General features: G+C 46.4%; 1 protein-coding gene across 1 annotated transcript in view; it reads left to right on the top strand.

The window, feature by feature from the left end:
• The first annotated feature begins 1,452 nt into the window (after positions 1–1,452).
• The window catches only part of Hexb (hexosaminidase subunit beta), a 32,910-nt gene continuing 18,296 nt past the window's right edge, over positions 1,453–16,066 (top strand). Inside the window, exons 1-3 of the mRNA XM_045133620.1 lie at positions 1,453–1,728; positions 5,272–5,417; positions 14,402–14,467. Of these exons, the coding sequence (XP_044989555.1) occupies positions 1,490–1,728; positions 5,272–5,417; positions 14,402–14,467 (451 nt within the window). The 5' untranslated portion in view covers positions 1,453–1,489. The remainder of the gene's footprint in view (positions 1,729–5,271; positions 5,418–14,401; positions 14,468–16,066) is intronic.

Below are 16,066 nucleotides of genomic sequence, written 5' to 3'. Positions count from 1 at the left end.
AGTGTCTTCAGCAACAGGGCGTTACAATCTGCTAACATTCCTTTAGTACATTGTCTTCCTGTATTGTAGCTAAAATTGCCGTAATCCCTGGTGCGTTTTCATTATATTGAAACAATCATGTTTTAAACTTTTTAGGAAAATTATATTTTAACTACATTAATCCCTATTATAAATATATTTCCTTTGCATCATTTTATACTATTTATTTTTATTTGTTTACTGGAGACAGAGAAAGAGGCAGATAGACAGAGAATGGGCACACCAGGGCCTTTGGCTGATGCAAATGAACTCCAGACACATGCGCCACTAATACACAAAATATAAAATGGAGCTGGAGAGACGGCTCAGCCATTAAGGCACTTGCTAGTTTAACTCTCCAGTAACCACATAAAACCAGACGCACGAAGTGGCACATGCTCTGGAGTTCATTTGCAGGGGCTAGAGGCCCTGGCGCACCCATCCTCTCCCTCCCTCTGACTGCTGTGGCAGCGCTGGTCTTTTATTTATTTATTTTATTTTTATTTATTTATTTATTTTTTTTTTGAGAGCGACAGACATAGAGAGAAAGAAAGATAGAGGGGGAGAGAGAGAATGGGCGCGCCAGGGCTTCCAGCCTCTGCAAACGAACTCCAGACACGTGCGCCCCCTTGTGCATCTGGCTAACGTGGGACCTGGGGAACCGAGCCTCGAACCGGGGTTCTTAGGCTTCACAGGCAAGCGCTTAACCGCTAAGCCATCTCTCCAGCCCTTTAAATTTATTTTTAGTTAGTTATTTGAGACACACACACAGGGGGGGGGGGTGGAATAGGCATGCCAGGAACTCCAGCCCCGCTGCAAAAGAACTCTAGATGCATGCACCACATTGTGTATCTGGATTACATGGGTTCTGGGGAATCGAACCTAGGTCCTTTCGCTTTGCAGTCAAGTGCCTTAACAGCTCCATTTTATATTTTCTATGTTATTAACTAGAACTGAGACAGTCCAAGATAGGCTCTTACAAGGTTTTTTTTTTTTTTTTCCTGCATAAACTTTAACCTACAGTTTAATCAAAAGACGCCACCCCCACCCCTGAGTTTCACCCGGAGGCTTTAATCTTTTAAGCGCTGAGTGACCATAATAGAAAAGTCGAGACTTTCTCGGAAACGGTCCCCTCAAGGTATCTGTTGTGGGAGGAAGAAAGAGGCGAGATCTTCCGTTTCTCGGTGGCCTGTGACAAAGGCGCGGAACACAGCCCGAGGCTGGCGACCGGGGCGGGGCTCGGGGCACCGGGTGACCTGGGAGCTGGGCCGCGGGCCGCCGGGCGCCAGGGGGAAGCACAGCCCCGGCTCACCCGCCCGCGCCACGCAGCGCAGCGACCCGGGGCGCTCCCTCCCCGGCCCCCGGCGTGGAGGCGGAGCCTCGCGGTCATATGACTCGGCGACTCCCCCCCCCCCCTGGCCGGGGCTCCCTGGCGGGTCCCGGGGCTCGGGCTCCCCAGAGCTGAGCAGCCATGGAGCGGCGGTGGAGCGGCGCTCGCGGCCCCGGGCTGCTGCTGCTGCTGGCGGGGGCGCTGCTGGCGCAGACCCCGGGCACCGCGGCCGAGCCGGAGCCCGCGCTGTGGCCCCTGCCGCTCTCGGTGCGCATGAGCCCGCGGCTGCTGCGCCTCGCCGCCAGCGACTTCTCCATCGTCCACGGCCCCAGTTCCACGGCGGACCCCTCCTGCTCGCTGCTGGAGGAGGCGTTTCGGCGGTGAGCACCCCGTATCCATCCCCACCACCACCGCCGCCGCCGGCCCGGGAGCGCACGGGGACCCGGGGCGGCCCGAGGCCCTTGCGCACGCTCTCTCGTCGTCTGGTTTCACGAGGACTTGACTGTGTGGCGGGTTCTAATCCCACAACGATCGAAACCCCAACTTTGACTCCTTCCTCCCGGAAGGATGTGTTGAGAGCGCAGGGATCTAGCTCTGGGTGCGGGGTACCCGAGTGGAAGGTGTAGGTTTGCTCAGAATAAGTCAAGGCCAATGAGATGGATAAGGGAGACTCCAGAGATCGGAAGGGACTTGATCGTCCCCTCTTCCGTGAAGGGACAAGTGCATCTGGTAGGAGGACATGGACAAGTTCCTTTTAAAGGTCAGGGATCGTCCGGGCGTGAGGGCGCAAACGCTTTAAATGTCAGCACTCAAGAGGCAGAAGTAGGAGGACTGCAGTGATTTCGAGGCCAGCCTTGAGACTACACAGTGAATTCCAGTGAATTCGGCCTGAGCTAGAGCGAGACCCTACCTCAAAATAAATAAATAAGGTCAGGGATTTCCCTCCCTCGCCCCACCCCCAGGGTTGACTGTCATTTACAGCCCCGTCTCGCCCTGCCCTCCTTCTCTGATGACAGCAGACCCGCCCGTCCCTTCCAAGTTCGTTCTTCCTCTTACAATGCTATCTATTCTGAGTGCTCTCAAATGCCCGGGGCTTGGTCCGTGTCTGCCCTTCCCCTTTCCCAATACCGGCCATGTGCTTACTCTGCCTGCTTCAAAGCACTGTGAACCGCCGAGGTGTTCAGCACCTCACAGTTTTGCAGCCTTCTCAAACTTTCCCCACCCTTTGGCGGCACACATCCAACCGGCATCACCACGGAGCGGCTGTCACAGAGCTGGCTTCGTGCTAAAGACGCAGGGCAAGTTGCATTGAGGGGTTTGTATTTGCCCCTTCTGCCCCCTCAGTGTGAGACTTGGATGGTGGGTCTGCCCACCTGCCTCCCTTAACCCCTAGATTTCGTGTCTGGTGATCAAAGTTGTAGCTTAATTCCACCCCACCACCTCCCATCCCCCGCAGGACACCAAACAGCTGGTGGAGACATGCAAGGTCATGTGACACTTTAGGCTGTGGTGGCCCCTGCTGAAGAGGCCCAAGATGTTGCCAATCAAAGATAGGAGACACAGACTTCTGAACCGCGTGCCACAAGCCGGTTTACGCTTGCCTTCAGTTTCCTGCAACTAAGTGGATAGTGTCCCCATTGGTAGGAATGTGATGACCAGGGTGGAGAGAAGATGTCAAGCCAAAGTTGTGTTGAGGAATATTCCATGATTGTATGGAAAGTTACTTGAAGGTCATCTAAAGGGATCTTGGCTAGGATTGGAAATCTTTTTATTTATTTATTTATTTATTTATTGGTTTTTCAGGTTAGGGTCTCACTCTAGCCCAGGCTGACCTGGGATTTTCTACGTAGTCTCAGGGTGGCCTCAAACTCACAGTGATCCGCCTGGCTCTGCTGGGATTAAAGTTGTGTGCCACCACGCCTGGCTCAGGATTGGAAATCTTTAAAGATGGGCATCCTTATTCCCAGTGCCTCAGAGCTCAGATTGTAAACCTGATGATACATGACCTAAGTGAATAGGTGGATAGCCAGGGCTTGAATCAGCTATGAGATGGCTTGAAAATAGGGCTGACATTCTAAGACAGGTGCAGATAATTGCCCGAAGGGTTTGCCAACTCCTGGCAGCTAGTGAGTGTGCTTGGCATTGTTTGGAAGCACGCAGGCTGAGCGTCCTGGGAACTCAGGGGCAGCACAGTGGTTTGGAAGGTATGCTCCAGAAAACTCCAACTGGTGGGGCACACACGCACCCAGGCCCCAGGCTGTTCAGAAATCTATGGCTCCCATCTTTGCGTGTATGTTTGCTTGTGTATGTCAGAGTGTGGACCTGGCTCACATGTGGGTGGAGGTCAGAGGACTACCTTCCGGCTGGTCATCTCCTTTTTATCCTGTTTGAGGCAGGGTGTCTTTCTGGGTCTCACTGCTGTTCTTTGCTGCGACCCCCTAGAGCTTCCGGGAAATTCTGTCCCCACTTCCCATCTTGCCTTCAGTGTGCTGGGATTATAGGAACCCAGCGATGGCTTCTCGCTTTTTAACGTGGCTCTGGTGGTTCGAACTCAGGTATTCAGGTTTGAGTCACAAGCACTTCAGTCACTGAACCTCCTCGCCACCCCTACGGTTCCTGTCTTAGAAGAGCCCATGCTATGTTCCTGCTTTGAAATAATAATTTTTGTTGGGATAATCCGGCTTTTAGGTGTGTAGATGTTTCTCAGCTTTCAAACAAGGGTTTACTGCATGGGAAGCAGTCTTTTTTTTTTTTTTTTTTCTTTCTGTTTTTGGTTTTTCAAGGTAGGGTCTTCTAGCTCTAGCCCAGGCTGACCTGGAATTCACTCTGCAGTTTCAGGCTGGTCTCATACTCACAGCAATCCTCCTACCCATGTGCCCTTAGTGCTGGCATTAAAGACATACGTCACCATGCCCAACTCTCAGGTTTTATTTATTTTTAATTATTTTTAAAATATTTTTTAAAATTTTAAATATTTTATTTAGGTATTTGAGAGAGAGAAAGAAAAGGGCAGATAGGGCTGGAGGGGTGGCTTAGTGGTTAAGGCATTTGCCTTCAAAGCCAAAGGACCCCAGTTCGATTCCCCAGGACCCACGTTAGCCAGATGCACCAGGAGGTACACGCATCTGGAGTTCGTTTGCAGTAGTTGGAGGCCCTGGTGTGCCCATTCTCTCTCTTTCCCTCTCTCTCTCTTTCTCTTCCTCTGTCAAATAAGTAAATAAATATTAAGAGAAAAAGAAAAAGGCAGATAGAGAATGAGTAGGTGTGCCAGGGTCTCCAGCTACTGCAAACAGACTCCAGACGCATGTGCCACCTAGTACCTCTGGTTTTATGTGTGCACTGGTGGATCCATTCCCTTGGCTTTGCAGGCAAGCACCTCAACCACTAAGCTTCAAACTTTCAGTTCTTAAAAGCTGGCCAGCAGCACCCCTCCCCCCCACACCTTTTGTTTTTTAAGTATTGTAATATTTATATAAAGTAACATCCCATGGTAATACACTCCCTCCTTAACAGGGGTTTTATTTGAATCACTTGGGAGTGTGGAGGAACTTTTAAAATTCCTGTTTATGGATCCTATTCTCAGAAATTTTGATCTTGAGCCAGGTGTGGTGGCGTATGCATTTAATTCCAGCACTCAGGAGGCAGAGGTAGGAGGATCACCATGAGTTCAAGGCCACCCTGAGACTCCATAGTGAATTCCATGTCAGCCTGGGCTAGAGTGAGACCCTACCTCAAAAAGCTAAAAGAACTAAAAATAAAAAGTTCCCTAAGCAGTTCTAAGGTACTTGGGTTAAGCTTGGGTTAAGAGTCTCTGGTTGCATTGCATGGGGAATGGATCTGAGGAGTCGACAACAGTGTTTACTAGCATGTATGCACTTAATATTCATTACGTTAAACTTGTTAAAAAATTTTTTCTCCCACAGATACTATGACTATATCTTTGGTTTTCACACACGGCATCATGGCTTTGCTAAGTTTCAGGCCGGACCACAGTTACAGCAACTTCAGGTGTCAATTACCCTTGAGTCACAGTGTGATTCCTTCCCCAGTTTGTCTTCAGATGAGTCCTGTAAGTACATGTTATAAAAATAATATGGATCATCATTGTAGAAAATCTGTCAGTAAGTACAGTTAGTGCAGAAGAAGTAAACCACTTACAACCGCAGCATGAAGGCAGAATTAACCACTATTATTTCAGGTATATGAATATGTCTTAGAGCACAAGACATTTAAAGATTTTATGAAGATATAAACATTGACACAAAAATGGAAACTAGCTGAGTGTGGCACGAGAGAGGTTGAGGCAGGAAGATTGCAATGACTTTAAGGCCAGCCTGGCCTAGAGTGAGATCTTGTCTCAAAAAAGAGGGGAAGGGAAGACAGGGAAGAGGAAATGAAAATAATTCTGTATATATGGATTTTGATATTTTGATTTTGGCAGTTTTGTATAGTAAAAAATTATGTTTCAGTAAATTTTTTTTTGAGGTAGGGTCTCACTCTGTACCAGGCTGACCCGGAATTCACTATGGAGTCTCAGGGTGGCCTTGAACTCACAGCGATCCTCCTACCTCTGCCTCCCGAGTGCTGGGATTAAAGGCGTGCGCCACCACGCCCGGCCACAGTAAATATTTTTTGTAACATAATTTATAATTGCCTTACAACCTACCATTGTATGGTAGAATTTGCTTAACTAATCTCTTATTTTTATTTTATTTTTTAAAAATATTTATTTATTTGTAAACACAGAGAGAAAGATAAAGAGGGAGAGAGAGAGAGAGAGGGAGAGAGAGAGAGAGAGAGAATGAGAATGGGCATGCCAGGGCCTCCAGCCACTGCAAACAAATGCAGATGCATGTGTCACTTTGTGTATCTGGCTTATGTGGGTCCTGAGGAATCGAACCTGGAAACTTTTGGCTTCACAGGCAAGTGCCTTAACTGCTAAGCCATCTCTCCAGCACTGTTTTATTGATTTATTTACTTTTTATGAGAGAGAAAGGGAGAGCTAAGTGGAGCACCAGGGCCTCTAGCCACTGCACTTGCTCTCCAGACGTGTGTGTCACTCTGTGCACACATGTGACTGTACACATGTGTCACCTTGTGCGTCTGGCTTACGTGGGTTCTGGGGAGTCAAACCTGGATCCTTAGGATTCGTAGGCAGGCACCTTAATTACTAAGCCATCTCTCCAACCCTAATCTCTCTTTTTTTTTTTTAAAGAAAAAATTATTTATTTATTTGTGAGACAGAGAAAGAAAGAAAGGCAGATAAAGAAAGAATGGATGCGCCAGGGCCTCCAGCCACTGCAAACGGACTCCAGATGCATGTGCTACCTTGTGCATGTGGTTTACATGGGTCCTGGGGAATTGAACCTGGGTCCCTAGTCTTCGTAGGCAAGAGCTTTCTAGCCCTAATCTCTTACATTTTTTCTTTTTGGTTTTTCGAGGTGGAGTTTCACTCTAACCCAGGCTGATCTGGAATTTACTATGTAGTCTCAGGATGACCTCTGCCTCCCGAGTGCTGGGATTAAAGGTGTGCACCACCACGCCTGGCCTAATCTCTTATTTTTTTTTAAATTTTTTTTTGTTTATTTTTACTTATTTGAGAACGACAGAGAGAGAGAGAGAGAAAGAGGCAGATATATAGAGAGAATGGGCACGCCAGGGCCTCCAGCTGCTGCAAACCGAACTCCAGACGCGTGCGCCCCCTTGTGCATCTGGCTAACGTGGGTCCTGGAGAATTGAGCTTCGAACTGGGGTCCTCAGGCTTCACAGGCAAGCGCTTAACCGCTAAGCCATCTCTCCAGCCCTCTTATTTTTTGAGGCCAGGCAATTTCTTCTGTCTTTGAAGACAGAGGGATTATAACTTTTTTTTTTTTTGAGGTGGGATCTCACTCTAGCACAGGGTGAACTGGAACTCACTGTCTAGTCCCAGCCTGACCTCGAACTTGCAGCAGTCCTTCTACCTCTGCCTCCCGAGTGCTGGGATTAAAGGTAGGTGCACCAGCAGTGTGTGGTGGTGCAGGCCTTTGACCCCAGCACTCGGGAGGCAGAGGTAAGAGGATCGCCCTTCATTCTGGGGCCACCCTGAGACTCCATAGTGAATTCCAGATCAGCCTGGGCTACAGTGAGACTCTACCTTGAAGGAAAAAAAAAAAAAGGTAGGTGCACCACCATGTCTGTCAATAAGCCAATTTTATACAAAGGTAATATAGAAATGGAGATTTAGAGTGATTAGAGCTGTTTTGATAATCAATGTTTAGTCATATGGAAGTTTTGGTTGTTGTTGCGTAAGCATTATTCCTTGGGACTTTCTCCAAACTGTTCAGAAGGGATAACAACAGAGTATGCCTTTTCCCTTCCCTCCCCTCGCTCCCTTCCTCTCTCCCTCCCTTCCTTTCTTTCCCCTTCGTGCTGCTCCTGGGGCTCATGACCACAGCTTCTTGCACCTTAGACAAACACTTTGTACCAAACTGCATCTCCAGATGGGAGCATGCCTTCTCTACAGTGTTTGCTAGCTGGGAATAGTGGATTATAAGAAATCTAAGCCGAACAGTGTGTGAACATGTATAATAAGGGTAGAGGAAGAGGAACTGGGGAATTGGACATAAAAATAGAAGGAATGTCACACATTTAGAGAAAGAGTGACTCCTTTGTCCTCACACTGCCTCTACAGACAGCTAATTTCAGAGCTTTGTCTTCTTGCTATAAGTGAGATTTCTTAATACATCCCTCTGGAGAATGGCTTCATTTCTTTTCAGTTCTGTGGTTGTCCTTGAGAGAGAAATAGGGTAATGTGCCTGCATTGGTCATGTGCTCTCAGTGGATTCTCAGCACCATACTGGATGCCATAGGAGGTAGGCTGTCCAATAGAAATGGCCATTGTGTTGTCAAGGAAACTGCTGTCTGTTATCATCCACAATATAGATGCTTTATAAATTCTGAAAGATGGAACACATTGAGACTGCAGAGTCATCACCTATCGTCCCTCTATTCTGAGAGAAAAAAAGAAGTGATTGGGAAATTGGTGAAGGATAAACTAATTCTAAGTCTTAAAAAAAAACAACTTAGGGCTGGAGAGATGGCTTAGCAGTTAAGTGCTTGCCTGTGAAGCCTAAGGACCCTGGTTCGAGGCTGAATTCCCCAGAACCCACATTAGCCAGATGCACAAGGGGGCGCACGCGTCTGGAGTTCATTTGCAGTGGCTGGAAGCCGTGGCGCGCCCATTCTCTCTCTCTCCCTCTATCTGTCTTTCTCTCTGTGTCTGTCGCTCTCAAATAAATAAATAAAAAATGAACAAAAAATATTTAAAAAGAAAACTTACTTATTTAGGCCTGGAGAAATGACTTAGCGGTTAAGGCGCTTGCCTGTGAAGGCTAAGGGTCTAGGTTCGATTCCCTAGGACCCACATAAGCCAAGATGCATAAGGCAGTGCATGTGTTTACACTTTGCAGTAGCTGGAGGCCCTGGCATGCCCATTCTCTCTTCTCTCTCAAATAAATAAATTAAAATATTTTTAAAAACCTTATTTATTTATTTGAGTAATAGAGAGAGGGAGGGAGAGAGAAAGAGGCAGATAGAATGGGCATGCCAGGGCCTTCAGCCACTGCAGATGAACTCCAGATGCATGTGCCGCTTTGAACATCTGGATCCTGAGGAATCAAACCTGGGTCCTTTGGCTGTGCAGGCAAGTGCCTTAACTTGGTAAGCCATTTCTCCAGCTCTGATTCTAAGTCTTTTTTTTTTTTCTTTATTCTTTTTAATTAATTTATTTATTTGAGAAAGAGAGAGAGAGAATGGGTGCGCCAGGCCCTCCAGCCACTGCAAACGAACTCCAGGTGCATGTGCCTTCTTGTGCATCTGTCTTTTGTGGGTCCTGGGGAATCGGACCGAGGTCCTTTGGCTTTGCGGGCAAATGCCTTAACTGCTAAGCTATCTCTCCAGTCCCTAATTTGAAGTCTTTATATCAGTTGATGATGATGTTCAAAAGTTAGCATATATGAGTCCAAATAACACAGACATCAGATGTCCAGAACATGCTGGAGGAATTGACAAGTGTCAGATACTCTTTGGGGTTAGGGGTGTAGCTTAGCACACACAAGGCCCTGGGTTCAGTCTCCAGCACTACAAAAACAGCAGTGAAACTCTGCTGTAATAAAAACCCAAGCCGGGTGTGGTGGCTCACACCTTTAATAGAAGCACTCGGGAGGCCAAGGTAGAAGGATCACAGTGAGTTTGAGGCCACCTTGAGACTACATAGGGAATTCCAGGTCAGCCTGGGCTAGAGTGAGACCCTACTAAAAACTAAACCAAGCCAAAACAAAGAAATGAACAACAAAAAACAAACAAACAAACAAAAAAACCCCTAAAATCCTGCTATAATCAAAAACCAAAGCAGGCACACCCTGAGAGCTAGGCATGAGCCAGTTTCTCCTTTAAAGACGCAGTTACATGGGTCCGGGGTGGTTCCTCATAATCACGAAGCGTTTACACACAGAACTCAAGTCCATTGGTAGAAGAATGACTAAATGTACAAAGTTAATCCACACTAAAGAATTTTATTCAACAACTTAGAATACAGTGTCATAAAGAGTGGGCTGACATGGAGAGCTTGCCAAAATAAACTGCTGAGTTGGACATAGGAAGTTGTGTCATGTGTCCAAGAAGATGCCACTTATATATCAACACCCACAGGGACTTACACAGCAGCAGTACTTATATATATATATATTTTTGTTTTGGTTTTTCGAGGTAGGGTCTCACTCTAGCCCAAGCTGACCTGGAATTCACTATGGAGTCCCAGGGTGGCCTTGAACTCACCGCAATCCTCCTACCTCTGCCTCCCGAGTGCTGGGATTAAAGGCGCGCGCCACCACGCCCGGCTCAAGTACTTATATTTTTTAATACCATATATATATATATATATATATATATATATATATATATATATATATATATTTTATTTTTTTTTGTTTATTTTTTTATTTATATGAGAGCAACAGAGAGAGAAAGAGGGAGGGAGAGAGAGAGAGAATGGGTGCACCAGGGCCTCCAGCCACTGCAAACAAACTCCAGGCATGTGCACCCCCTTGTGCATCTGGCTAATGTGGGTCCTGGGGAATTGAGCCTTGAACCAGGGTCCTTAGGCTTCACAGGCAAGCGCTTAACCGCTAAGCCATCTCCAGCCCGAATACTATATTTTTTCATTACTTAACCATGTATGTAAATGACAGAAAAAGGACTCCTATGTGCTTCTTCTGAGGAAGGTAGAGGGAACTATGTGGGTTTCTATCTCAATGGGGAATTTACCCTTAGGTGTAGTATTATTTTTAGAGAACACTATATTGCTGTTATTTGTACATACACCCTCCAAAAGAAAAATGTTTATGGTGCAAAAAGGTATAGAAGGGGATGGATGAAAGTCAAGAGATGCCACTCATGTCTCCCACGAAAGAGGCAGTCACAGTGAGCACTAAAAATTTGTTTTTGAAATTAAAATTCTATAGCGACGAGTCTGCATATTTAGCAGCCACATCTAGTTGCTGAATGATTTAATGAGCTGAGTTAGAATCTTTTTTTTACTACGAGCCACTCCTCAGCTGTTGGGAAATAATTTGCATCAAGTATGCCATCAGGTTCACGTTTTTTAGGTTTCCTTCCCAGGAGACCTCAGAGTTACAATACGGAAGCCAAGCATGGTGGCGCATGCCTTTAATCCCAGCACTTGGGAGGCAGAGATAGGAGGACCACCGTGAGTTTCAGACCACTCTGAAACTACATAATGAATTCCAGGTCAGCCTGGGCTAGAGTGAGACCCTACCTCTAAAATCCCCCCTCCCCACAAAATCATAATGTGGGAAAAATGTTTTTTATGCAGTAATCAACGGTTTAACAGTGAGTTCTGCATAGCTGATTAAGATTTCCATATGGGTAGAATGGAATTTCAAATGGGAAAGTGTGGGGGTGGGGAGGGAGGGAATTACCATGGGATATATTTTATAATCATGGAAAATGTTAATAAAAAAAAAAAGTAAAAAAAAAAAAAAAGATTTCCATATGGATGGAGAGGACACATGCCTATGTAGTGTCAATGCAACTCTGGGGCTGGCATTTACCCAACTCAGCACAGTGGTCTTCTGACAGAGAAGGCTGTTGTGTCAGAAGACTGTCAGCTGAAGAGTGTCACATGAATGATACACATCTTTTCCCCTCCTGTAGCCAGTTGCCCTGTGACAGCAGTCTGTGTGTATTAGAGGGCAATGAGCTGTCCAGAGGAGATTGTATTAAATCATTAACTTCCAAGCTGCCAGTGTTTTCTCTGTGGCAAAGTCTGTATCACACACATCTTCAGCTTTCTGTTTTTGTAACCTCTCTTTCTTCTGGTCAACCTGCCCAGGCAACTCTAAAACAAAAATGGCTATGAGCTGTCTTTGGGCAGGGGATGATGCCAGAGAGGGAAGGATGAGTTACCTCTTTACAAGGAGAGAGAGAATGAGAGCAGAATGAGTGCATGCACCACTTTGTGCATATGGCTTTACATGGGTATCGGGGAATCGAACTCCGGTTGTTAGGCTTTGCAGGCAAGCACCTTAACCACTAAGCCATCTCTTTAGCCCTAGTCTTTTTTTTTTTTTTTTTTTTGAGGTAGGGTCTCACTCTAGCCCAGGCTGACCTGGAATTTACTATGTACTCTCAGGGTGGCCTCAAACTCCTGATGATCTTCCTACCTCTGCCTTCTGAGTGCTGGGATGTCCCACTATGTAGTCCAGACTGGTCTTGAACCTGCAGCCCTCTTTCCTGTACCTCACAAGTGTTGGGATTATGCACATGTGCATCCATGTCTGCCTAAAGCCTCATGCTTTTTTTTTTTTTTTTTTCTTTTCAATGTACTCCAGGCTGACCTGGAATTCACTATGTAGTCTCAGGGTGTCCTGGAACTCATGGTGATCCTTCTACCTCTGCCTCCCGAGTGCTGGGATTAAAGGCGTGTACTAGCATGCTTGGCTTACGTACATTTAGGAGAAAGGAAGAGAGAATGGGCGCACCAGGGCCTCCATCCACTGCAAACAAACTCCAGACGTGTATCTGGCTTACATGGGTCCTGGGGAATCCAACCTGGGACCTTTGGCTCTGCAGGCAAGCACCTTAACTGCTAAGCCATCTCTCCAGCCCTAAAGCCTCATTCTTTTTTTTTAAATTATTTATTTTATTTTATATATTTATTTATTTGAAAGCGACAGACAGAGAGAGGGGAAGAAAGAAAGAGAGAGAATGGGCGCACCAGGACTTCCAGCCACTGCAAACGAACTCCAGACGTGTGCGCCCCCTTGTGCACCTGGCTAACGTGGGTCCTGGGGAATCGAGCCTTGAACCAGGGTGCTTAGGCTTCATAGGCAAGCACTTAACCACTAAACCATCTCTCCAGCCCATAAAGCCTTATTCTTTTTTTTCCTCAATTTTTATTAACATTTTCCACAATTATAAAAAATATCCCATGGTAATACCCCCCCCACACACACACTTTCCCCTTTGAAACTCCATTCTCCAACATATACCCTCCCCATCTCAATCAGTCTCTCTTTTATTTTGATGTCATGATCTTTTCCTCCTCTTATGATGGTCTTGTGTAGGTAGTGTCAGGCACGGTGAGGTCGTGGATATGCAGGCCATTTTGTGTCTGGAGGAGCATGTTGTAAGGAGTCCTACCTTTCCTTTGGCTCTTTACATTCTTTCTGCCACCTCTTCCACATTAGACCCTGAGCCTTTGAAGGTGTGATTGAGATGTTACTCAGTACTCCAGTGATGTCTTTCCAGCACTATGATACCTTCTGAGTCATGCCAAGGTCACTGCCATCTGAAAAGAGAAGATTCTCTACCCAAAGTGAGAGTAACATTGATATAAGGGTATAAATATTAAGAGAAGTGCTTACTGGGCAGTTTGATATGCATAGTAAATATACTTATTCAGACATCAGCAGATGTTACGCCCCTAGGGCTCATGACTAACCCTGTTTTAAGTTTTCAGTATCAGGGATGTATTCCCCTCCATGGAGCGGGCCTCCAGTCCCATTGGAGGGCAGTTGGTAAAGCCTCATTCTTGATGGATATGAGTTTTGTATTGAGCGGGGCCAAGCTAAATTAAGCTTAGTGGAGCTGGAGAGCATGTATTAGGGCAGATTTCAAGTGATGTTGGGGAAGGGCAGGCAAATAGAAAAAAGAAAGATAAGCCGGATGTGTTGGCACACACCTTTAATCCCAGCAGTCAGGAAGCCGAGGTAGGATCGCCGTGAGTTCGAGGCCACCCTGAGACCTCATAGTCAATTCCAGGTCAGCCTGGACCAGAGCGAGACCCTACCTTGGAAAACCAAACAACAACAACAAAAAGAAGAAGAAAAAACAAAAATGAGTGGGATGAACTCTGTGAGGAGCAGGAGGTTTGGGTGGCCAAGGACTGTGGGCACTGAGGACTGTTTCCTAAAGTCTAGGCGTAGCCAGGACTCTCCTCTGTGAGGCCAGTTGGAGTACATAGCTCTCCTGGAGGGAAAATGAGTCATGGACGTGACTCCTGGCTTGAGCAGCTCACCTGGCTGGCTAGTGACGCTGAGACCTGAGGCACGCTGGAAATGGCAGGTTAGGTGACGGGGAGGGAGGAGCTCGTGTTGGGACACTTGAGTTTAAGGAAGCTACGCGACAGCTAAGTGGAGCGTGCTGGAGGACAGAGAAAACAATGATGCAAGAATCCCGATGAGGGCTGGAGAGATGGCTTAGCAGTTAAGCGCTTGCCTGTGAAGGCTAAGGACTCCGGTTCGAGGCTCGGTTCCCCAGGTCCCACGTTAGCCAGATGCACAAGGGGGCGCACGCGTCTGGAGTTCGTTTGCAGAGGCTGGAAGCCCTGACATGCCCATTCTCTCTCTCTCCCTCTAGCTGTCTTTCTCTCTGTGTCTGTCGCTCTCAAATAAATAAATAAAAATTAAAAAAAAAAAAAAAGAATCCCGATGATATGCTTAGAAAAGAGGCTGTGTGTTACTGAAGGAGTAACAAAGCTCCCTTCCCCCACAGATACTCTAGCTGTGCAGGAGCCGGTGGCTTTCCTCAAGGCCAACAGTGTTTGGGGAGCACTGCGAGGTAAGTTTCCTGCAGTTTCATTGTTTCTAGTAGAGGAATGATTTCATGTGGTGTTTTGTGAAATCAAGCCAAGCAAAATGGTGCTTTCTTGGGCTCTCTGCCGCATGCTTGATTTCCTTCCAAAATGATTTCCATAAAACCTGTCCTGGACAAAGGAGAAATCCCATTTGACCTTTAATTTATTTATATAGTTAATTTACTTGTGGGAGAGAGAGCAAGAGGCAGATAGAGAAAGAATAGGCGGGCCAGGGCCTTCAGTCACTGTAAACTAACTCCAGATGCTTGTGCCATCTTGTGCATCAGGCTTTATGTGGGTACTGGGGAATCGAATCTGGGTCCTTTGGCTTTGCAGGCAAGCTCTTTAACTGCTAAGCCATCTCTCTAGCCCACCCCCATATTTGATGTCTTTAAACATATTTGAGAGTAGGCACATTCTTGAGGCCCTGACACACCCATTCTCTCAATAAATAAATAAACAAATTTAAAAATATTTATAAATTTGTAGCCGGGCTTGGTGGTGCACGCCTTTAATCCTAGCACTCAGGAGGCAGAGGTAGGAGGATCACCATGAGTTCGAGGCCTCCCTGAGACTACACAGTGAATTACAGGTCAGCCTGGGCGAGAATGAGACCCTACCTTGAAACTTGCCCCCACAAAAAAAAAATACATACACACACACACACGTACACACACACACACACACACACACACATATATATACACATACACACACACACATACATACATACACTTGAAAGAGAAAGAAAGAGTAAGAAAGACAGAGATGGGTACACCTGGGCTCTTGCCACTGCAAGCAAATTTCAGATGCATTCACCATCTGTGCATCTGGCTCTATGCGGGTACTAGGATATTAAACCTGTGCCAGCAGACTTGGCAAGCAAGTGCCTATAACTACTGAATAGTCTCCCCAGCCCTATTTCAGGCTTTCATTAGTCTGATCAGCCTGTCCTGCCTGGGATCTGCTAGAGAGAGTTGATTCTTACTATGGTTTATCCTGATCCACACCAAAAGGAGCTTTATTTTTTATTAAAAAAATTTTTTTTGAGGCAAGCCCAACAGACTGGCTTTATTTTATATGAGAGTGAGAAGGAGAGAATTGGCGAGCCAGGGCCTCCAGCCACTGCAGTCAAGCTCCTTATGCATGCACCAGGTGGTGCGCATGTGTGACTTTGTTCAGCTGTGCCACCTTGTACATCTGGCTTTCGTGGGTACTGGGGAATTGAACCTGGGTCCTTTGGCTTTGCAGGCAAGTTCCTTAACTGCTAAGCCATTTCCCCAACTCCAAAAGGAGCTTCAGAGAGTATGCAGTGACTAGATTCTAACCCAAGAAGTTCTGCTTTCTCTTTACCATCCAACTTTCAAAATGATGTAGTCTTAAGTTTTTCTTTTTTTTTTTTGTTTTTTTATTTACTTTTAAGCGGAGAAAGACAGGGAAGAGACAGATACAGACAGAGAGTGGACGTGCTTCCAGCCACTGCAAATGAACTCACTCCAGATGCATGTACCACTTTGTATATCTGGCTTTATGTGGGTACTGGGGAATCGAGCCTGGGTCATTAGACTTTTTAGGCAAGTGTC

Source organism: Jaculus jaculus, chromosome 14, assembly GCF_020740685.1.
Source record: "Jaculus jaculus isolate mJacJac1 chromosome 14, mJacJac1.mat.Y.cur, whole genome shotgun sequence".
Lineage (NCBI taxonomy): Eukaryota > Metazoa > Chordata > Mammalia > Rodentia > Dipodidae > Jaculus > Jaculus jaculus.
This window is presented reverse-complemented; position numbering and strand designations above follow the sequence as displayed.